Below are 24,748 nucleotides of genomic sequence, written 5' to 3' on the forward strand. Positions count from 1 at the left end.
TGGTGGCCGTCCTGCGCTTTTTTCGGATGCATTTCGAACAAAAGGTTCGTAGGTCACCCTAAGATTAAAATCTGAGGCACATATGTCATGGTGACGCACGTATTAGAGCTCGGAAATCAAGGTCTGTGCGTAGTTACGCTGTCCACAGTTATGCAAGGACGGGCTGCAACTGTCCAGTGACCGGGCCACCGATCTCTTCTGCGTGAATATTCCCGAGCCACATACTGCTCGCTCTGGTTTCACAGAAGCGCTGTTGTCACTGACCACTATCTGAGCTTAGATCGCAGAATCGAGAGCAACCAAACCCGCGACCAACTTTCGTTGCTGCTCCCGTTTCTCGACCAACTTGAGGACCGCTAACAAACGCAGCTGCCCAATAGAAGTGGTGTTCGTTTACGACGTAGTTGCGTGCAGCTCCATTACTCGGCGTCTGCCGGCCGATTCTCCGATGCACGCGGATTCAAAGTGGCAGTCTGAATGCGACACGCGAAGAAAACATGCGGAGCAGGAGTTCGTCTGCTACGTGCACCGCAAACATGGCGCCGCTATGCGGCTGTGCGCCTGTACATACCGACCCGAATTTGCGCTGCTTCATGCGGGTGTGTAAGGACATGATCCTGTTCGCTCAACGGCACAGTCTCACAGGTATCACAGGATTCAAAGGAACACAGTACACCTTGTATTCTGGAGTTTTTAATTAGTACTTAATTTAAGTTAAGACCAAGATTGGATGAGCAATTCAGCAAACAGGCATAAGGAAGCTTTCTGGCCACTGTTACTACCATTGGGCCCGTTCGAAGCAGAATATAAACGCATCTGGTTCATTCTTTAACGCATAATCTACTTTCTCCGGCGTGATGCACGGACTGAATGCTGACTGTTCGCTGTACGTTAATTGTGCTATAGATATCTAAAGCTTAAGAGTATATACACGAGCTTGGTAGCGGAACTATTAGTATATTTTCTAACAGGTCGGCATCCAGTTGGCCGCACAAATCGCTAAGCACGCGAACATCAAACGCACAAGTTGTCATTCGGATAACCGGTGGGTTGCTTGCAGAACACATGAAACATGAAATATATAAAATTCCAGAACATAATTCGATGACGCGCGCGCAAAAATTCGTTCAAAACGTTCATATCGAGACGAATTACCACGATGGAGTAAGTAACGGTTTGATGCTAATGTCAGGCAACTCTCAACCGCTTCAACCGCTCAACAGTGCATTATTAGGGGCGCGAGTGTAAGCGCTACTAGTCGGCTAAGAGTTGCCCGCATTCTGGCCCTTTCGTTGTTCTGCGGGAGCTTTTTGTGCTCTTGACGGGCCGGCCCTCCTACCAGGTGCAGCGTCTGCGCTCCGTGCCCTCGAAGGGGCGCGCACCCCCTCGGCCTGTGGCGGCGGAGGCGGCGGAGCCGGCGGAGGCGGCGGAGACACCACGCCTCCGGCGTCTTGCGCCGGCTGTCCGTACGGGTTCGCATCAGCGTACGGGAACATTGGGTAGTTCGGGTATCCCGAGTACATCGGGAGAAAGTCCGGGTATCCCGGTGCGTAACTGCCCGGGTAGCCGTAGAAAGGAAACGGCATCATCATCGGCATGCCAGGGGGCGCCTGGTACGGCATGGGCGGAGGCATCGGCGGGGACCAGAAGAGCCCCGACGGCTGGTACGGACTGTACGCCCCGCTGAGAGGCGATGATGGGCTGTACGGAGATGAAACACCGCTGTACTCTGGAGAAAACGGCATCATGCCAGTCCAGGGATCCGCGTCTGAAGGCCAGTAGTAGCCCGGCGCGTCTACCGCGGGGCCCTCCATGAATCCACCGTAATAGTTTTGCTCTGGCGGATAGTACGGAGGCACGAAATTCGGAAAGGCAGGAGGAGCAGGGGCCGAGCCGTAGGACTCCTGAGGTAATGCTTCTGCCACGGGCTGCACCGAAAGTCGCCGAGGCTGGGCTTCGGCACGTTCAGGCTCGGGTCTGCCGGTCGGCTGCGGTTCGGGCTCCTCTTGTGTGACACTCGCCTCTTCGTCGGACAGAAGTAGCGCACGGGCTTCCCCGTGCTTTCGATGCAGCTCCGCCTCGGCCTTGGACATGCTGGTCGTCGCCACTACGGGAGAGCTGGCACCTGATGCGTGGCCACGTTTAGCGGCCGGCTTGGCAGGCTTAGGAGGCCGGGCGGGTTTCGAAGCCTTTTTGTTTGCCTTGTCGGGCTTGGGTTTCACGACAGGCGCCACGTTCTGGGTGGTAGAGGACGAGTCTTCGATGGCAAAGCGAAGGACCGCCGCGGACGGCGATGATGCCTTGGCTGCAGCCTGCACGAAACGCGACGATAAACCGCCGTGGTACCGCATAAGGACATGGCGGACAGAAGACGCTAGCCTTCTTTACTCCGTATGCGAAGCTGTGCGCTTGTTTTGGCTAGATTCGACAGCGAAATTGGAGCAGAGTGCCGGAGCATCAAAGAGCGATAAATAAATAAATGAAAAAAAATCTCCGCTGCTCTATCGGAATATGCTTTGTACAGTAAGACTGCTGTACACAAGTGAGTAGAAAATAAAAGAAAAGCAATGGAGGTAGAATAGAAACAGCACTATTATCAGGATTCACATGTTAAAGAAAAAGAAATTGTGCATGTGGTTTCTTAAAAGCAAATCACTGCAAATCCGTGCAGCACTGTAGGATGTATATGTGAAGCTGTCGCATGAAAATGGTTGTTGTGGCTGTATCGTCAGATGGTGAAAAACAGCATCTAACAGTGCAACATAATTCAGAAACTAAAGGAGCCTTATGAAACGATTATTGCCTTTACTTCAGTGCAGCGAAATAATTAAACAAAGATAAAATATAATTTATGGTGTTTATTTCGTCCTCATTAACTTCTTTTCCAGCCTGCCAAATTGACCTCTGTCTTTCGCATGTTGCTTAATTTCAAAATTTCAACTTGTATAAGGGGCGATTGAAACGAGTCAAGACCACACGATACCTAAAGCAGCCAGCTCATTTTATCTTTCAGGGTGTTCTCAAGGAGCAACGATTGATCTTGATGGGTGGACCACAGTTAACGACAGCCAGGGGCACTGACTTACTCAAGTCGCACCATGAAGCTTAAGCCATGCGCCGGATCAGACGATGCGATAAACTTTGGTGACAGAGTAGTTGATAAGATGGCGTTGAGAACATTTCTGACCAACGCAAGCGTCTGAGGAAATTATCTTCGTAGCTTCTGGAAGATAAGTGAGAATCCCTCTTCCGCACTCACATCACATCAGTAACTTTTATGGTTTATGTGAGTTTAACGTCCCAAAGCGACTCAGGCTATGAGGGACGCCGTAATGAAGGGCTCCGGAAATTTTTACCACCTGGGGTTATTTAACGTGCACTGACATCGCACAGCACACAGGCCTCTAGAATTTCGCCTCCATCGAAATTAAACCGACGTGGCCGGGATCGAACCCATGTCATTCAGGTCAGCAGCCGAGCGCCAAAACCACTGAGTCACCGCGGTTGCTTCCTCAGTAACTTGTGATTATTGCACCGAATTGGGGCCACATAAGAAAACTTTCATTTTTCAAGGAATACTGGAATAGGTCAGAGCCCAACAACAGGAGAATAAGAGCTCGCTCTCACCAGCAGCTGCCTGGCCTCGCGCGCCACCGACTTCGGGTGCTCGGGGGGCGAGCGGAGCTGCACCACGCCGGCTGATTGGCTGCTGGGCTTGTCGTTGCGGCTGGCGAACTCCTTGTCCGTCTCGGGGTCGATGACCAGCAGCTGGACTTTCTTCGGCTCCTTCTTGATGAGGTCGACCACCTCCTGATGGCTCTTGCCATCTACCGGCAGCCCGTTCACCTGCTTTCCGTGCAGATAGCCGTGTACCGTTAAGGACGCTGCACAGCTGAGCCACCGCCGCAGCTTAGAGACAAATTTTGTTTTGCGATGGTAAGCAGTGGACTCTGGTAACGATCGCATCACCCAGGACGGCGAACTACAGCCAGTGGCGATGGTACGCCCCTTGGAAGGCAGAAAATTGTGCGGGTGCCTTATCGGTTTACTATTGTAGGACATAACTTTAAGACAGCATCTGATAACAATGGGCTGTGATCCGCTCAGGGCTGCATTACTCCGCTAATCATCCTTAGCGCTAAATATAACCAGCTTTTGAATGTATTACCAGAGCGCACGCGCGCAAACGCACATACACACGCACGCACACACACGCACACACACGCACACACACAAACACACAAGCACACACACACACACGCGCGCGCGCACACCCGCACGCGCGCGAACACACGCACGCACGCACACACACGGAGACGCACACGCGCGTGTGCGCGCACACACACTCACACGCACGCTTACACAGGCACGCACACACTCGCACACACTTTGTACAAGATCCAGATGTACCAACTCACCCAAAAGTAAGTTTTAAGGTCAATTTTTACGCAATGGCTCCTTAATTTTGTGTTTTTCATTCATATTTTCCTGAATACTTTTTACAATATTGCCTATGTTTTTTCCTGGTCAAATAGAATACTGGGCAGAATAGATATTAGGTAGCAAGTGCCCATGTGACATCCGCGGTCAAGAGACCTAGGCCGCCTCAGATTGGACGCATTTAAAGGGAAATTGGAGGGAAGGTTGCACGTGCGGCGCACGACGTTTGTTCGCCTCAGCGATAGAGGAGAGATCAGGAAGTTTGCAGACAATTTCCGCTGCAGAACTGTACCTTACGAATCCCTGAAACGATCATTCCATTAGGATCTTCTCGAGCACCCCATGCATTAGTTCGTGTATACTGATCAAAACCGAGATTCTGAACCAGGTTACCATCACCCCCGCGTCTTCCAGGATAGATTCTGAATATTCTGTAGAGATACGACATCCTCTTTCTCCAAGTATCGATAGGTCTACCAGTCAACGGCTGGGGCGCATACCTCGACAATCCTGTCGTTTTTTCGCACGCCACCGAGCTCCGCGGGGCTGTCGATGTCCACTTGGGCGATGAAGTGTTCGTGGACGTTCTGGTCAGCATTGAGGTCGAAACCGTATCCTTTGAAGTTGGCCCACTTGTGCAGGTTGCAGATACGAAGCCCGCGAGCGGATTCCTGTTAGTGCGAGAAAGCAATCATCCTTCCAAATCTACAGCGGCCTAAAAAAGTGCGCTTGTTCCGTGTCGTGTAGAAAAGGAAGTTTCCTGTTAGCTGAAAAGTGTCACAGCGTAAGAAGTGCAGTTCTCTCATTGCACCGGTGGTCCCCTCACAAAGATAAAGCAATGGCAATACGCCACCAGTAAGATGTCTGGTGCGACACTGCCGACAATGCGCATGTGTACGCCACCTGTCTAAGCACTGCCAAGCTTATAACTCTGGTTCTAGTTGATAGTAGTATAATCTAGTTGCACATAAGTCGGGATGTTATATGAAAAGAGGTGCCGCGAGTAAGCCACGGGCTGTTAATGTTTTTCTGTATCTGTACGCTTTGTGTGCTCGCACTGTAACGCCTAACATATTCAGTTAACTGATGATTAATTTTTATGGCACAAAGGCATCGGTGACCAAAGAGCGCACAACGTTTTTTTATTCAACTCAAGGTGAGGTTAAGGACCTATTTTCGAAGCATTTCACCCCGAAGAAGCCGAGCGCCAGGCAGTGGAAAGCTTGTACTCATTGTATCACCGGTAGGTATACGGCGGCACTGGGGATCGAACCTCGCTCCTCCCGCATGAGAGGCTGTGCTCAAACGACTAAGCCATCGCTGCGGTTATATTCAAATAACTAAGTGCCAGCATAAATACACGTCGCCTTCTCAAAGGCCCTACAAAAATCGAAGGGCTTGACTGAAACGCAAAAAGGTTATTCATTCGGGCAAAAGGAGCCGAATTGAAAATAAATTGAGCTCCAGTTGCGAAGTTTTTGAGAAAGCTCAATAGCTTTCCTGTGTGTATAGCCGTAAGGCTGCGCTTAGGGGGATGTTAATGAGTGATCATCATCATCATCATCATCATCAGCCTGACTACGCCCACTGCAGGGCAAAGGCCTCCCCCATGTCTTACCAATTATCCCTGTCCTTAGCCAGCCGCGTCCACCATATTCCAGCAAATTACTTAATCTCATCCGCCCACCTAATTTTCTGCCGCCCCCTGCTACGTTTGCCTTCTCTTGGAATCCACTCCGTTACCCTTAAGGACCAGCGGTTATCTTGCCTTCGCATTACATGCCCTGCCCAAGCCCACTTCTTCCTCTTGATTTCAACTAGGATATCATTAGCACGCGTTTGTTCTCTCACCCACTCCGCTCGCTTCCGATCTCTTAACGTCACACCTATCATTTTTCTTTCCATAGCTCGCTGTGTTGTTCTTAACTTAAGCTGAACCCTCTTTGTTAGCCTCCACGTTTCTGCCCCAAAGGTGAGTACCGGTAAGATACACCTGTTCTATACTGCTCTCTTGGGGGATATTGGTAAACTGCCATTCATGATCTGAGATAACCTGCCACATGCGCTCCACCCCATTCTGTTTCTTCTAGTTATTTCCCTCTCATGATCTGGATCAGCTGTCCCTACCTACCCTAAATAGACATACTCTCTTACTACTTCCAGCACCTGGCTACCAACTGCGAACTGCTGTTCCCTTGTTAGGCTGTTGAACATTACTTTCGTTTTCTGCATGTTAATTTTTAGCCCCACCGTTCTGCTCTGTCTAATTGATTGATCATGCTTTGCAGTTCATGTCCTGAGTGACTTAGCAAGGCAATGTCATCAGCGAATCGCAAATTACTTAGGTATTCTCCATTAACTCTTATCCCCAACTGTTCCCATTTCAGGCCCCGGAATACCTCCTGTAAACAGGCAGTGAATAGCATAGGCGAGGTCTTGTCTCAATTCCTGACACCTTTCCTTACTGGAATTCTATTGCTGACTTTATAGAGAACTATGGTAGCTGTGCAATCGTTACAAATATCTTCCAATGTTAATGAGTAACTATACTTGACTGTAACTTATTTGCGCTCCCAGCGCATGGCGCTGCCTCCTGTATGTGGCAAAGGAAAGCGATGTACAGAAAGAACTCACGACCGGCGTCACTGACTCCGAGGGCGTGCCTTCTAGTGGCGCCTGTTTTACGGGCTTTTTATCCTTGCCCTTCGCTGCCATTACGGTGTTCCGCGAGATGGCGCTGCGAGAATCCCTACGAGGGACTTCGTTGTATTCCTTCTTGGCAGACTGGACTGTCCTTCGCTGTCACTGGTAGAGAGTTCTCGTCCGTCTTGGCAGCTCTTAGTATCTACAGAAAGGAAAGAACAGTCAACAAGAGAGCTCCGAGTTGCAGAGTGAGGAATGGCTACTCGTCGCCCGCTGGTTCGTCTGAGAAGTGTCACCGCTGGAGGCACTTCCGAGGTTTGGCGTTTGCGCAATGTTTGACGTGATAGAGGCATGCAGGGAGAATTTCTCTTGAACAAACGAATCTCCTGGTCGCAGTCATATGTCGTAACTAAAAGCCTTGCGTTCACCTGCTGCCCGCATAGGTTGTAGCCTAAGTCGACCATGTGGTATTTACTTCTTACAGGCCTCTGCCTATTGCACTTTGTTCTTCACCACGTCACTTAAGACTAGAAAGTCACCGTTGAGGCCGGTCATCCACCATAGTAGTAATGCCTTCTCGTACGTCATACGTGTTAAGCAACAGGGAACATTCAGCAAAGGTCCAAGTGCGAGAGTTCACAGATAGTCCTTTCTAAGGGTGACAGGCTAACAAAGAGGCAACTGCCTGACATGGCCAGGGAAATGGCGGGCCGCTCAAGGCGGCTGAGAACCAATATTCGAGGCCTGCGTAGTTAGCATCCCTGCGGTTCTGAAAGATGTCCAGGCAAGAAAATCTTGAGCTGCACGAGTAAATTACCGCACTGAGAAAGGGTGAATCAGCACACCTTCCAGCAAAATATAGGCAGTGACGTAAGTGCCAGTGCGTGTGAAAAAGTGTCAGAAAGCCTCATTCAAACAACCTAGAGAAAAAGATTTACGCTTTGTTTCTTCTTAAAGCAATGTCTAACGACAGGTGAGTTCTTATGTTGTCTCTAAATAAACAGAGACATGCTGATTCGAAGGAGCGTCGAGCGCTAAAGCTCACTTCCTTTCGTTCATGGCGCAGGTTATTGACGCATGAAGCTTGTTAAAATAATAATAATAAGTGAGGAAATAGAATGCCAGGACTGCATTGCAGATAATTAGCCTATTTCCTGCTAAACAACAGTTCCAAATGTAATCAAAACGACCAGGCCACACTATGGTTTTGAAAATGAAGACATCTCCACACAGTGCTCCGCATAATGTCTCAGGTTCTGCAAGCAGACGACTATACCTGGCTGCAGCAGTGACACTTTTTGCCCCGAAAGATGTCCGCCATTCAGCTATCGCTTCAAAAAAAAAACAAAAAAAAACAGCGACGTCTTCAAAGCGCGCTTCCCTCGAAAAAATCTGCAGACAGGCCGGCGATTGTCAACTTGCGACACACTGAAAGGAGTTTGCCCTTTCTGTGAACGCCGAAACAGACGAAAACAGACGAAAACAGACGAAAATGTAAGCTGCCTATATTCTTGGGCGTAAACTCTCCTCGCAGGTACGTACCTATAGGTGTCAGAGCGCTAAGCGAAAGATATTATTGCGGAACAGAGAGGACAGCTTACACAGACAGCCAGCAGAGGAGGGATTTCTTCTTCATCTGTCTCATTCGCGACGAAGCGCGTTCCACAAGATTCTGCCTGAGAAATTAAGGCCGAGTTCCAATTAAGCATTTATTCGATTATTGGAGGAACTATAAAAACGCGCCGAAACACGCAAGAAAACATCAGGCAAATCCAAAAGGAGACAAAAAGACATGTTTCACAATAGTTTTATTGAGTTCAGTTGCTGAAATGTTCTCTAACGGAGAGTTCTCTGGCCTAACAGCAGAAGAAACAGCACACGGCACACGAGAGCAGTGGGGGTGGTGGTGGTGAAAACATTTATTCAGAATGAACAGGAGGTATGTTTGGATCAGCCCGTAAGGGACCGATCCTTACAAACACTAGGTGGAGGTCCCTGGTATGGGACCCCAGTGGCGGTAGCCGCCGCCCGGGCGCGCCCGACTAAGGCTTGTTGGGCCTGTAAGTCGTGGCAGCCGAGCAGGGTCGCCTCCCAGTCCTCCCGGGTTGGGTTGGGGATGGGGGGAATGGCCGGGTTGGAGGGGCAGGCCCACACCATGTGATAGGTGTCCGAAGACACCGCACTACAGTGCGGGCTGTTGCCGCTAAAGGAGGGGTCGAAATGTTTTAGGGCTGCCGGGCACAGCAATGTATTGGTGAAGAGGCGGAGAAGGAGCCGCTCATCCGCCTTCTTGAGGCCTTTACATGGGCTAGGGTAAAGGCGATGGCTATCTTGATAGTAGGTTGCGATATTTTTGAACGTATAGACCGGATTAAAGGCGGGTTCCTGGTCAGGTGGGGAGGAGAAAACAGCCCGGTGAGAGAGCGCGCGGGCGGCTGCGTCTGCTGCCTCGTTTTCTGCCAACCCCTGATGGGCAGGGGCCCATATGAGGTAACGGTGTGCGGGGTCCGTATCCCGTATGCAATTTTGGTATATTCGATAATCTAGGAAGGGAGAGCAGTGGAAGCAGCCCTGTCCAGCTCGGACCAGGAAGACCAGCGAAAGCTGATCAACCGGGCCCGGGAGGCAGTGAAAGCTAGCGGCGTTGAGAACTGAGGATGCCGACCACAGTACTCCAGCAAAACTTCTGTGTTCAATAAACTTTTTCTCTCCTCGCTCTCTTTCTAGAGGTATGATTGAGTGCAGGCAAGGAAACCTTTCTAGTGCACGTAACTAGCCGAAGTACGCAAATTTTGTCCAGCCACAGCGCCGAGGGTAATCACGTTTTCGAAATTCCAAAAACTGATATGGATTTTACTAACGACCGCCTCAAAATCTCAAATTGCAACCAGGCGCCTAACTTTAATAGTTAAAAAGTTTACTATTAGAAACTAGTTAAGCAGATTACCAGTTCAGACGATTCACCGAGTTTCTGACGTCCGCCAGCATCAGAAAAAACCTATTTCTGAAAATTAATCCCCTTGCTTATGAATGAATGTACTGGTGACAGCCGACCTGGTCGTGTTTAGAATACGTGGAATTCTACGGAGTCTCCTACAAGAATACGAGAGCAAACATTCAGTAACTATCAGCTAAGCAGTCCACCTCTCCTTAATTGCTAGTGATAGTGGTTTTTGAGGAAAGTAAATTGCGCAGTAACTATCAGACTCCTTGATGATCACCTCAGCCTCACCGTGAAAGAAGGAATGGAGGAGAGAGTGAAAGGGGAAAGACGAAGATGTGTCGTAGTGGAGGGCTCCGGTATAATTTCGACCACCCCGTTCTTTAGCGTGCATTGACTTCGCACAGTGCACGTGCTTATTGCATTTCGCCCCCGAAATGAAAGACGCGCGTGTACTGCACAAGCTTAGTAGTGCTTTACGTTCCAAGGAAGGGGAGATTACCGAGAGCGAAAGGCGAATGCATTCCCGTTTCGAACGTCGATTTATAAGGCGAAAGCCTTTTATGGATCATACTCGCGGTGTCCGTCCGTGCGCTGGAATGTGCGAACTGTGGCCTCTCCTCCGCGCAGCGGCGCAACCTCCTACCCTCCTTAACAACCGGAGCGCCGGGGAGGGGGGGCGGCGCAGCTGTGCATAGCAACCGTGACGTCACACAGTAGCGGTAGAACGAGCAGTGTCACCAGATGAGAAAGCAAGGGAACAGAACGGACGAGGCTTTCGCCAAGCACACTTTAGAATTTCCAAAGTGTCTTCGGTAATATTTCGCACCAACCCGAGGATGTCGCTGTACTATTCTGCATGGAAGGCACTGTTTGGCTGCAACGAAGTCAGACTCGTCATAACGCTGTTTCGCAACAGCACTGTTCATTCGAAGACATCTTTATTTACGACCGACCAGAACTGAAGACCACGCCGTATTGACACCACTTGTGACGAAACATGTCCCGTTGCTTTGGTGGTGGCAGCTCTACACCTTGATATCTTTCAATATTCCTTGTATACAATTCTGTGGAAGTATGGACACAAATGAGCAGCAGTGCCATAAAGAATCACATCACAGAAAGAGCAATTGTTAAACGTGAGTATATAGATTCCCGCCCCACTTGCCCATTACGTCTTTTCGGAGCGTCTTTACAGCTTGCAGTATAACCACGAAATATCGATTAAAATTAGGCGGGAGGAGGTTTACCCGAATATATCGAATTAAGAAATGTCCAGCTGCTCAAGTACTACTAATTAAGTAAGAAATTTTAGGTTTTTGGAGGCAGAGTGTACAGCAGGAATGCACCTAAAAAGGCATTATAGAACACCTAGGGGTACAAAGGTAATTCGTCTGTGCCCTTGCATGCATAGACAAGGTGTCCCGCTCAGCCTTAGTCAAATTTTAAGAAAACATCATGAAGGGGACACTTCAGCTCTGCCTTAAGGGTAATACGCAATAGCGTATTGGGTTAATTTCGATTTATGGAGAAAGTCCTTCTCTACTTTAAATTCATAGATCCCTGGGAGTCCTCACACCCCTCTTCTGGTGCTGTGGTGCAGCGATCAAGCCATGCGCCACTGCCCTGCGATGGCAGGTGCTCCCAGCGGTGGGCCTTGTGCGACCCAGTTTGCTCTTCCCGTGTGACCAATCATTAATTTAACTGGCAGCTGCCACTGTGGGCAGTTTGCTCACTATCCGGTGGCCAGGCTGTGATGACGTCGCAAGGTCACCTGACCTAGGCGGCCCACCTAGCTTCAAAGTTGCTTTCCCTGGGGACCACCTGCCAGAGCCATGCCGGAGATTTTTCACTCACAACGACGACGCAGACAACGCCGACATCGGATTTTCAGGACAATGGCACCTTTAACGCTATCGCATTAAAAATGGGTTATTGCCAGCTGAGTGATAGTTATGTGCCACGCCCTGCATATTAAGCAACAGTGGACAAAGGAGGTGTTATGTGCTTTCATACAGCAGACTTGCATTCAACCTGCAGTGATTGTTCCAATTTCACAGAATAATTAGCAGCTGGTACAAGCTGATATATTCTGCAGGGTTTTTCTTAAATAATCGACGTACGGTTGTTTGGTTTGGTTTGGTTTATGGGGTTTAACGTCCCAAAGCGACTAAGGTTATGAGAGACGCCGTAGTGAAGGGCTCCGGAAATTTCGACCACCTGGGGTTCTTTAACGTGCACTGACATCGCACAGTACACGGGCCTCTAGAATTTCTCCTCCAAAGAAATTCTAGCCGCCGCGGCCGGGATCGAACCCGCGTCTTTTGGGTCAGCAGCCGAGCACCATAGCCGCTGAGCCACCGCGGCGGCTACGTACGGTTGTGTTCTGGCTTTCATTAGAAAAAGAAACGCAATTCAAATATTCAAGACGTGCATTTCGTGACTCACCAACATCGTAGTGTTTAATCCCTGAAATGAAGAAGTATAAGAAACAAATGTTTACTGTCGTAGATGCAGTCGGTTATACAAAGAGCATGGATGGTGGTGGCATTACGGTCATCCCATTCCAGCTGCTTTAAGTGACTCCGGAATGGTAAATGTTTCGTGAATGTTACATGCAACTCTTGTGTGCATGTACTACACTTTTAATTTGCCTTTCCCGCTCTTCATGAGGTGTTCTCGTGTCTTAAATTAGGTCGAGACTTTGTTCTGTAAAAAAAAAACAACTTATTTTTGATTTTGCACCCCTCTGATAGAGCATTTGTTTAGTTTTCCGAAAACATATTACTTTTGTGTATTCACTACTTCAAGAATGCTTTTTTTTACCGTTTTTCGTGGTCATGTCGAGCGGAAAGGTGAGAGTTTTCAGAGGCTCTATCTGCATGTTTCTAAAAACAGCATTTTTTAAGTTTTATTAATTTTTCTAAGGAACTGTGAGGCGTAAGCAAACATATTTTCTACAGATTTCATTTAATGTCTATTATATGACTGCTAAAGTGAATAAAAGAAATCTGAAAAAAAAAAAAAAAACGCTGACCAAAGAGTGAAAACCATGGCATTTATTGTGCATGCACTTACCATTTGGCGACCCATGCAATTCACCTTATTTGGGTAAGGAAAAGAAAACAAGTAACAATGAAAAAAACACACACATATCTGCACACGAAGTAATGGCAATCGTCGAAACCAAAGCAAGCTAGGGGAGTGCCTCTAGAACTTTTTTTTTAATCTGTGGTGTTGACGAATAGGAAATTAGTAGTGTAATAATGGTGTGAAATGATTACACTACTAATTTCCCGTTCATCAACACAACAGATTTAAGAAGCGCTTGAAGCACTGAAACGTCATAACCAGCCCCTCATTCCTCTGCTCTTGCCTACTCAATACAAGAATACTTAGGTTATTCCTGCATTTGTTCTTTTCTCTACCTGTTTCTCTCCTTTATTTTAGACTTTCGGGAAAGCGAAACGTTCTAAATCTAGTGTCATGCTTGTTCGGTCGACTTACTATTTGATCCATCGGCTGTCCCTTGCAAGAGTTGAAGCTCTGTAATGTAAGGGAAATAAATACACTATCAGCTTTGGTCTGCAGTAATGCCTCGTTAATATAGACAATTTCGTTCCAAATAAAAGCTGTTCTTGAATCGAATCGTCCACAACAACGAAATAGGAAGAAACACGTAAAATATTGTGAGGCAACGCATAGTGATCAAGGTCTGCTTAATTGCATAGATAGCCGTGTGCGGTGGAGCTCAAATGAGACATTTTTTGGGAGCACCAAGTACATTAATGCGGCCGCCATTGTCTCAAAAGACACAGTGAAGTTCGAAGCATCTAGCGCGGCAGGAGACGCGGCGTGACGACCTCTCTCCAACTATGACTGATCGCATCCTATGAACAGCAGCAGATATCCGTACTCAGTCGGCTGTCAGCAGCTGAACGTGTCTTTGAGAGTAGCATAAGCTGCACTACTGCAGAGGAGGCTTTCTTCAGAGCCGTTCATACAATACAGTTGATGGATTGAAGACGCATCGACGAGGCGTCTTTACACAATAAAGTATGAAACCAGAAAGCAAAAAATTCAATTGTACTTTCGCACTGTCTTTGGCTAGAACGCGCAGCGCACTTGGTGCAGGTAGGGCTCCTCCCTTTCGGCTCTACTGTATTATGTCCTTGGCAGGTGCCGTACACTCAAAACGGAGGAGAAGAAGCATCTGGTTAAGGCAGCCAAGGTTCTCTTCTCATCGCTCTTCATACTAACAAGTCAAAAATACATGGGCCTCAGTGGGCTTGGTGTATTTTAACGAGGCAGAAATACGTTTTAAAAGTTTGGTCCTCAGAAACACTGCCCATAATTTGAGACGTCCATAATAACAAGGGCCGTATTAACGCTGCGCGGCTGTATATATCTGCGCGCATACAGCACAAGATTCTCTCGGCGGGATACGCGAAACTGCACTGACGCAATCCCGCTCTAAGATTGGATGGTGCATTTCTCGTTGCCTTTCACAACTGGCTCAACGTGTCCTTAGCTCTCATATGATAAGTCAGCTTTGCACGTGCGCCGGGAAATCAGGAGGCGCTCCAACAATTTACAAGCCTCGTGAACTTCGCCGCTGAAGTTGCTCGGTTCGAAGGGTTTCCGGCTTGGATGCCTCTATACCCAAAGCGGCAGCCTCCGTACAGGGTGAGGACGTCCCTTGTTCGGCCGGAAGGAGCCAATTTGATCTCAGGAATTTCGCGGCACGTACGGTGTGAACAAAAAGTTTCCGAACTCTATTTAAAGTGAGAGCTCTAAGGAACGCAGCGGCAATTTCGCGGACATGTACGGTGTGAACGCAAAGTTTCCGAACTCTATTTAAAGTGAGAGCTCGAAGCACCACAGCTGCACAGTGCGGCAGTCTGGTCCACTAAGCCAAAGAACGTTGGCTTGCAAAATATCATCCAGGCAGCGCAGAAGTGCCTCTGAGTCCTCCACCGCGGAACTTCTCTATTTCTTCTTTCACTCCCACCTTCCTCCCTTCCCTTATGGCGCGGTTCCTGTGTCCACCGATATGCGAGACAATTACTGCGCCGTTTCGTTTCCCCCCAAACCAATTTTGTGCTCCCAAGTGGCGCAGGTGTGCACACTCTTAACAGAGACATTGGCAACCAGACACTACTTCCGGCATCGTCTAAAATCCACCTGGCTTTGCCAAAATTTAAAGGAAGTCTGTTGGCATAATGTCCCTCACCTTGAGGATATTTCCGCCACCTTCGCCGCCGATCTTGAGTTTCGATAAATTGCTTATGTCGAACTTGCCGAAGCAAGGCATGATTTTCTTTATAAGTCCGACTCCTGCGGGGCAAAGAAAGACATCGCTTCAACAACTTGCACGACAGCAGCTGGAGGCTGCTCTGCTGCACATGCGCGCGCCTATGCGCATCGATGGCGCAAGCCCATAAGCTTCTGCGCATGAGCAGTTCATCTCGTGAGAAGGATTACACCGATAAATTTTCAGTTTCGGCACCGGCCTCGTCCCACCTTGCCCTTTAACTCTTCTGCGTGCTGAACGCTTCTCTCAACATTCTTAATGGTTGCGGGGTTCGCTCAACAGGACGAATACTTCACGACTGAGTTCGGTCTAACACTAACGGTGTTTTTGCGAGCAGAAGCTGGGTCTACACTCCGCAGTGTGTAGTGCATGACTGAAGGCGGACGCCGTAGTTGATCATTTAATGCGTGAAGCTCGGCTCCTGAGCACAGGCGCAGGTGTTCTATGGCAACCCTGGCGGCCGCGTCCTTGCGGCTACCAGATGAAATAAAGACAAAAAGCGCGCATTGATATATCGGAGCGAATTAAAGAACTTCGGGTGTTACTTTAGCTGGTTGGCTGGTTTATGGGGTTTAACGTCCCAAAGCGACTCAGGCTATGAGAGACGCCGTAGTGAAGGGCTCCGGAAATTTCGACCACCTGGGGTTCTTTAACGTGCGCTGACATCGCACAGGGTGTTATTTTAGCATCCTTCCCCAAAGCGTGCTTCATTGTCGATGGTTCTGCTTTGGCGCCTGATAATTCGTCATTCAATCAACGCAGCCAATGGTGGTGTATGAGATATGGGTTTACTCGACGGGACTCTTTCTTCACTGCAATTCCGTCGGCTTGAATTCCGCGACAGGTTCCTTTTAACTATTGTGCTTGCAGTGCTAAGCGAGGAAAGTACAACAAAGCTATGATCACTAGCGCTGTCACGTGTCATTTAATGGACTGACATTGGCATACCTACATATGCCGTGAAACATTAATTAAGTTAGTCTTAATCATCTCGCGAGTGTGCGGGTGAACCTGGTTCAACCCGGCGACAAAGTGACGCGCCTAAAGCCAAAACGCCTGTTTGTTCATGGGAGAAGAAAACTGAAAACTTAGCACTGTCATGATCTGGCAATGCACAAGTCAAAGCATTAATGACGTGAACTTTACGCATTGAGGTATAAGTGAAAGCCTTGTCTGAAGCCGTGAAAGCTGTGAAAGGTCGTGTCTGCCACACGCACTGTTTCTCAACGCTGCTCACTCTTTGAAGGCATGGCGCTACCGAAATGCTAAAGCTGTCCCGGAATGTGTCCGAACAAAGTCCACGAGCAAAGCGACCTTGCCTCGCCACAGAGCTCTTGCATGAACTTCTCTTCCGGTCATTACAATGCCAATCATCGCCACACTCACAACTTCTGTACCTGCCCGCAGTGAAATCACGTGCCGTTGTCCTGTCGTACAAAGAACTTCACTGCCCCAGCAGCGCATACAGGACCACTCACAGGCATCTAGACACTGCATTTGTAAGATACTAGCGCGTTTGCAATAACAACCAGCACCTACGCAGCGCCTACTCTCCCCGTAAAGGCATGCCCGGATAGGCATGCCCAAGCCAGTCCCTGAGCAAAGGGCGAGCCATTTTGAAATGTCAAGACGCACGCTTATACCTCTCGCTGAAGTTCGCCAACACTGTTTACACATTGACACTAACCTTTACGGACCTTTTTCCAATATATTTGCATATATTGGATATTTGCATATATCTCCTGCCACAATCCCAATTGGGATTAGCAGTATTTGTAAATAAATAAATAAATAAATATAACCCGCTGATAGCGCTTGTACTTTCGTTTTCTGTCTGTGGGCCCATGCCAGCTATTCGTGGGCCCATGCCAGCTATTCGAAAGAGGTTTTGCTGTCCCCAAATTCCTCAAAAAACAGCGCACTACCTATGTGGTAATTCAAAGGCTTCATGTGGTCCGCTGACACACGATTTGCACGTTCCAGTTGATTATCTTTCTCGGCTGACTGAACTCGCTTTCCCGGCCAGTCGCACGCAAGTATAGATTGGGATTTTCTAGGATAGACATGACTTGCTAGGTATAAATCCATGCGGGTTGTACCTTTCTCGAAATCCAGCTGGGCCTGATTGCAAGCGATGCAAGCGAGAAACACGATGGCGGTGCCGACGAGTGTGATCTTCATGGTCAGTTCTCGGCTGTAGAGAGACCTGTCAGCTCCCACGAATGCACCGTTGCTGTGTTGCGCGCTGGCCACCTTTTAAAGACTGGCCTCGCCCCTGACCGCACTCCGATGCCGTCACGCTCGATGCTACTCTGCATTACGCATTCGCACCTGAACCGACAGTCGTTAGGATGTCAGCTTGCGTGACCCCTGTGCCATCCGGAGCGTTGTAGCAGGAGTCGGCAAGTTGAAGAGACGATGGCGTGAGCAGCGTGAGACTCTTGGCTACGTGTCCACTACGATGTATACCAACTTGTCGAAGCCCTCAAACCAGGTTCATAAAAGGCAAGAAACTGTGCACCGGCGCTCAGGTCTACATTCAAGCAAAGACGAATTGCTAAGGGGACAGCTGGATGTCTTCCGGACAGGTGTTTTGGTTAAAGCAGCCCTTACCGGAACGACCCACAACGCTGGCGGTACTGGAGAGCGTAACTGAGCCACCGATGTAAACGCACGTGTGGTGTTTGGACTTCTCACGCAAAAAAAGCACAGACAGCTGCTTGCTTGAACGCAAACGAAAAGTCAACTTTCTTCTGAATATCTCTGATGGTTAGCTTCACTTCAGGACGGCTTATGCACCACGGAGAACACGATGGTCTTGCCAACCGAATTGGCAGCCATACGAGAAGCCGTCCTTTATATTGGTCACCAGCCAGCGCAGCAATGGACTATATTCTGCGACTCGAGATCGGCATTGCAGGTCGTACAAACTTATCTAAAACCAAGGGCATGCGAGCAGCTGGTTCAACAAATTGTGGTTTTGTTAGCCGAAGCTTTCCACCGCGGCCATATCATAAAGTTTCAATGGATACCGAGCCATTGCGGCATAGCGGGAAACGAGCGTGCTGACGCCGAGGCTCGGATGGCACATAGTGATGGTGCTTTCATTGAGATAGCCTTTTCTAGATCAGACATTGGAGCCTTGTTGGCACATTTAATGCAAGCGGCAATGCAGTCGCACTGGCATGATTCGAGTCATCAACAGGACCGCGTCTGTAAGCTTGACGCTGGCTCACGATTACATTTGCCATCTATGGTGGTGCGACGTCATGGGACTTTACTCCACCGGCTACGGCTTGGCGTTGCCTACACCAAACACTATCTTCACAAGATCGGCATCGAAAGTAACCCAAATTGCGCACAGTGCCACACTCCAGAGACTATTGGACACCTTCTTTGCGAGTGCCCGAACTATACTGCTGAAAGAACAACATTGGAGGCGACCGTGAAACGACTGGACTCTCGCCCTCTCTCTGAGGAAACTCTTCTGGGCGCCAGGACGAGACGTTCTGATTGGTGCCGTGTGACAAAGGCCCTGCTCACCTTTTTGTGTGAAACAGGCCTAGATACTCGTCTGTGACCGCCTGTGCACAACCTACATGGTTAATGACATGTGTCGGTGTTTGTATTGCTGACACCAGTTTTATGAGCACAACCTACACACAACCTGTGCACAACCTACATGGTTAATGACATGTGTCGGTGTTTGTACTGCTGACACCAGTTTTATGAGTTTTATGTGCGTCTACTCACCGCGATGCGAGTGCCAGCCAGTGTGGTGTGTGTGGTGTGTGTGTGTGTAGACATCACCCGAGAAACTCATTGTATTATGCCATCATCAGCCTTCATTCGCACTTTCCTTTTCCTCCTCTTCCCTTTCCCCTGTGTGGAGTAGCAGGCCAGGGCCATGTTACCACCGGCCGACCTCTCCACCTTTCCCTCATTAAAATTCCTTTCTCTCTCTCTCACGATGGTCTTGCCACCGGCGCGGTTTCTAATGGTATCGGTAAGTTCGATTATTAGAGCAGTGGCACCAGAGGTAGTTCACGGTAAACGAAGGGGTCAACTGGCAACGTTAAAATGGCAGTAAAGCCCAGTGACGTCTCCCGTGTTCCTATCATTTCTGTCCTGTTGTTCTAACGCTGCCTCTTGAGAAGTAAATAGTCTGTTCTGAAAGTAGTAGGACTCATTTTTTTAAATAAAATTTATTCATGAGAGTAGTACAAATGAATACAATTTTTCAAAGTAGCCCCCTTCCGCATTTACACGCTGCTGCCAATGAGTCTTCCAGTTTTCGTACGCCTCCAGGAACGCCTGGACTGGAATGCTCTTTAGCTATCTTGTCACGGCTTGTTGAACCGCCTCTACCGATCCGTGACGTTTCCCCTTGAGCGTCGATTTTATTCTCGGGAATAGAAAAAAGTCTGGCGGGGCCAAGTCGGGGCTGTAGGGGGGCTGAGGCAGCGTTGCCGCCTTGTGCTGGTCAAAAAATCGGGGTCATCGTTCACACGATGTAGAAGATCCTGGCAGATCGCTTTCCGGTTGGCCTTTTGCTCCTCTGACAACACTCCCGGCACCAACTTCGCGCACGCTTTCCTCATAGATAAGTTTTCTATCGCGATCTCAAAAACTTGGGTTTGAAGAATGCTCAAGTCATCAGCAATCATTCTGATACTCATAATACGATCACTGTTCAGTAAATGTTTAACTCACTACAGATTTTCGTTGGTCTTGCTGGTCGAAGGGCGTCCGGAGCGGTCGTCGTCTTCCACTCTTTCCTTACCTTCTCGGAGCAGCTTGTGGCACTCAAAAAACACCTGATCTACCCATGGAAGCGTCACCGTAGGCCTCCTTAATGATGTCGTGAGTCTCCTTGCTCGTTTTACTAAGATTTACACAAAATTTTATCGCGTATCGCTGATAAAATAAACGCTCCATGATTCTGCGTGACGAGACGTTTCAACAGGGGTTCACAGTACAAGCGACCTGCTCTCTTCAACGGCCGAGAGCCGACTGCCGATTTTCCCCAGCATTCCCGATATTCCCCTTCAACGACCTTGCACGCGCAGACCGCCTCTCGTCCGCTAGTTCGCCCAGGAAAAAACCAGTCCTACTACTTTCAGAACAGACCCTGTATGTTGAAGCTACCCAGTTCAGCAGTATGGAGAAAATTCTGGGCTTGTCAGTTCTGCACCCTGATGTATCCAACAGCAAAATCAGTTATGACTAGGTCCTGAGCGGCAGTTTCCGTTGACGTACCTGGAGTCGAACACAGACTAATTACAAAGAACTTGGTTTGAAAGCCCTTGACGACCGAACATCCGATTTTCACGACCTAAAGTTCACTGAAAGCTGTACCAGAAGAAACCGTGACACAGTGCCTTATAGGAGAGCAGCATTGTATATGTACAGATTAAAACTTTCAAGCAAGAAACTAAAGCAAATGAGCAGTCGCTCACAAGTAGTTCACACGAAGACTAAACGAGAGGTTGCTGTCAGTTATAACAACATGTAATCTGCAACTTCTGGTGTGTAAGGCCACGGTCATTAGCAAGCATTTCGCATGAAGTCACTTCAATCGCCAAGAGGGGGCGCTCAACATCTTCAAGAGCTTGTCTGCTCATGGGCATTTAGATGGCAGGCAACACAAGGTTGTTTCACTCTTTCGAATTCAGACCCGTAATCGCCTCTTGCAATAAACGGAGCTAGCCCTTCACCAAAAATTGGATGGGACACTTAAGCTCAGTCTTAAGGGAAAGAGGCGATAGCGCTAATGGGTCACGGCCCATATATGCGGAATGGGTCATTCTCTGCTTAACACCCACAGATCCCTGGGAGTCCTCACACCACTCCTGGCACAGTGGTGCAGCGTTTAAGCGATGCGCCACTGCCCTGCGATGGCAGGGGCTGCCACAGGTGGTGCTTGGGACACCCAGGTTGCTCTTCCCGAGTAACCTCTCGCGACCAATCATTAATACAACTGCCACCTGCAAAGGTGGGCAGTTTACTCACAATCCGGTGGGCAGGTTGTGATGATTTGGTTTGGTTTGGTTTTATGGGGTTTAACGTCCCAAAGCGACTAAGGCTGTGAGAGACGCCGTAGTGGAGGGCTCCGGAAATTTCGACCACCTGGGGTTCTTTAACGTGCACTGACATCGCACAGTACACGGGCCTCTAGAATTTCTCCTCCAAAGAAATTCAACCGCCGCGGCCGGGATCGAACCCGCGTCTATCGGGTCAGCAGCCGAGCACCATAACCACTGAGCCACCGCGGCGGCTGCAGGTTGTGATGAAGCCACAAGGTTACGTGACCGAGGTGGCCCACCTGCCTCCATGGGTTGCCTCTCTAAGGATTTTTCGTAGATTTTTCGCTCACGGTCCACGACACCGCCGGTTTTTCTGCGACCCGAGCTTCTTAACGCTACCGCCCTAACAGTATACCAAGTAAATGCAAGAGGTGCGTCGCCTAAATTTCGGGTGTAGATTTCTCGTCATCGCACAGGCGATTCGGCCACCACCATGCGCCGGGTTATGGAAAGTTACTGGCATGCTTTGAACTCACCAGCTCTAAAAAAGCTGTATGGGTTCGCTTAAGGTCATATATATCTGTGTTCGGGTGGCTGCCGTTCATCCGCTCGTGAGATATCAAAAATAAATTTTAGTCATGCTTGGAACGTTTACCGGTTCCATCAAACTTCCCTTCGGATTGTTTACAAGTAGAAGGAGTTTGCAAGACTGAGCCTTAAACATTTATATTATGCTGGATGCCTTCGTTCCGTTCTCGTATCTATTTAGATCGGAAATAACTTTTTCCCGGTTATCACCCTACAGCTTTCCGCCTTGCCCGCCTCTCTTCAGACCCGATCTATTGTTTTCTTTTTATATTGTTGGGAAATGACGAAAATTGTCAACGGACGCCACAGTTTAAGCAATCGACAAGAAATTCAGCGGCATCAGCAGGCTTCGGAGGCGCCACTCTGGGGCAGCAGCAGGTTCAGCTATCGACGACTTTTCCCATCTAATCTGAGAGAAGCAACACTGCAATGAAGAAGGCTTATTCCAGAGTTTGACGTCATATGATCCGGTAGCGACCACACCCACACTCCAACAACATCTGAAGCTGGATTCTACATTTTTACCTCTCATTTTATTTTCAGGTACTGTCGCGACACGCTCTTCGCTCATGGCTTCCACGTATGACGCACCTCTCACCACACACCGCGCTTGCTCAACACCGCCCCGAAAAGGTATACTAGGACCAGACATGTCCTCCTCTCCCAGCGCCTGTCTTTGCCCTTTTCCTCCTCTTGAAGTTTTGGGTGATGCTCATACCAATTGTCGCGATATGGTGGGCGGCTCGATGTTTGATTGGCGCCGAAGTTATAATTAATCGGGCCAACCTGCCCACCACTGCACTCTCCGTAAATTAGGAGGGGGTGGAGCGACAAATTTCTCCACCCCGCGTGCGGAAGATGAGGTTAGACTGCTGTCCGGCGATAGGGGCCACGCCTGATTAGCCGTTGACCGGAGGCATGAGGCGTAGGCAGGTTACTTATCAAACACTTTTATACTTGGGCAAACCAGCACAACAAAAAGTTACAAAACAAGGCCCGACAAAACAGCGGCAATACAGAGACGCGACACGAATAAACACAGAATCGAACACAAACGACTATTAACAATAGGAAGGAAAACAACAGGGCGAGAACTATACAACAAAGTTACACGATTAAAGCAATATACAAAGAATAGGACGAGAACAGCGACAGAACAAAGAAAAGAGCAAAGCGAGTGGTGAGAATCGGTGACTTAGCTGCGTAGTGGCAAGGTCCGGTCGCAGGGAGCGTCGGGCTGCGGAAGCGCGCGGTGCTGATGGGGGGGGGGCGGATACGGGCGAACTTGGGCCCCGGGTTACGCGTCTTCCACGCGTCTTTCGGGGCCGCCGTCGCCGCGCTCTACGCGTCAGACACCGCCTAGGCTCGCTTGCCGAGCACTTCCCTGGCTGACCCCACACACGTCGGCACGCACCGAAATCTCTAAACCAACTGACTCGGTCGTGATTTTCCCGCCACCGTGTTCACGTGACAAACCACAAAAAAAAAACAAATAAAAGCAAACGAATCCTCTCGACCCCGTGCACCAACGATTTACAGATGTAGAGAAGGGGGAGAAGAAACATGAAGAAACTGAAGGGGATGCGAAGGAAAGGTATGGTCCTAACGAGGAGGGATGTTAACTTCTCAAGGTTGGGACGGGTGCTAGGGCATTCACCGGCCGCTTCCCGTCCCCCCCTCGTGAAAGCAATCGCTTCCCGGCGATAATCCTGAGGAGGGGGGCGGCGTAGTCTTGACCCCCCCAGCGTCGCGAGGGGTCAACGCCCACGCGGGGGGAGGCAAAGTCATCGCCGCTGCGTCGCGACATGCCCGCATACTACCGGCGCCGTGGCCAGCCGTGGCCACTTTGGTCGGAGAAGAAAGAAGAAAAATAAAGCATGCGCGCACTTTGTGACACAACCCCCACGAAAAGAATGTTATTCTTAATAACATTTCAAAATCAAATACACAAATGTCGTGCATGCACAATTGCGTCTTGCCGAGCAAGCAAACGAAGATGAATTAACGCGCACTTCACTGTTAGGAGCGCGCACCAGTTCTTCGTCGCACAACGTTTCCCACGATGGCTCGCACAGTCGCGCACTGCACACTTCACGCAGTCACGTCACAGTCACTGCAGACTGTTCCACACAGCACTTGAAATTGAAACAGTTCAACACTGCACACAACATCCGCAGATTTTGCGTTACCAAACATTCCAAGCACAAAAAAGGCCACAACATATAAAGACAAAGAAAAGGAATGACCACTTAGGCGGAAAGGAGCTTCGGAGCTCGTGATCGCCTAGGTTCCGGTGAGTGCAATGAGTGCCGGACTGTTGTCGTCCTTTAGTACGGCACTGAGGGGGACTTCACCGTACTTCTTGGTGCGGAACTTTCCAGACAGGAATTTTCCTCCGCCTACTTCGACTCTAAGGCAGCTGGCGCGAGAGATCGCTCGAGCGGCGGCAATAGGTCCCTTCCGCCGCCATGTTTTAACGCGAGAGCGTCTCTTCGTAAAACGCAGGTTGGGCGAGGGCGGCTTTTCTTTGTTAGCGTTACGCCTGTCCGTCTCCCTCGAGCTGCGCAGAGCCAGCGCGTGGTAACCCGACCGCTCGTGGAAACAACAATCTTGGCGGGAACCCAGTGACTGACCCTCATGTGCTGGTTGTCCGGAGGCTACAGTGCTGCAGCTACTGTCTTGCTCGACCCCCGCGCATGCTTGTTCCCCTATCTGCGCTGCTGGTTGCTGCTCCGAAAGCGGTTCACCCGTCAAAGCGACCGATCCTGTTTCGGCCGCTTGTCGCGGTTCTAGCCG

The 24,748-nt window shown here is 49.3% G+C and overlaps 1 protein-coding gene across 1 annotated transcript; it reads right to left on the minus strand.

Moving 5' to 3' along the window:
- Positions 1–10,961: 10,961 nt before the first annotated feature.
- LOC149364850 (uncharacterized) lies at positions 10,962–17,578 on the minus strand. The gene is made up of 6 exons (XM_089570213.1): positions 17,438–17,578; positions 15,258–15,361; positions 13,532–13,570; positions 13,103–13,126; positions 12,473–12,493; positions 10,962–11,091 (listed from the first exon to the last, which is right to left on the minus strand). The coding sequence occupies exons 1-6, from the start codon at positions 17,517–17,519 to the stop codon at positions 11,053–11,055; spliced, it is 309 nt and encodes a 102-aa protein (XP_089426339.1). The 5' UTR covers positions 17,520–17,578; the 3' UTR covers positions 10,962–11,052.
- Between the last annotated feature and the right edge of the window lie 7,170 nt (positions 17,579–24,748).

The sequence above is a fragment of the Amblyomma mixtum genome, chromosome 2, assembly GCF_055824585.1.
Source record: "Amblyomma mixtum isolate Tamu chromosome 2, ASM5582458v1, whole genome shotgun sequence".
Classification (NCBI taxonomy): Eukaryota; Metazoa; Arthropoda; class Arachnida; order Ixodida; family Ixodidae; genus Amblyomma; species Amblyomma mixtum.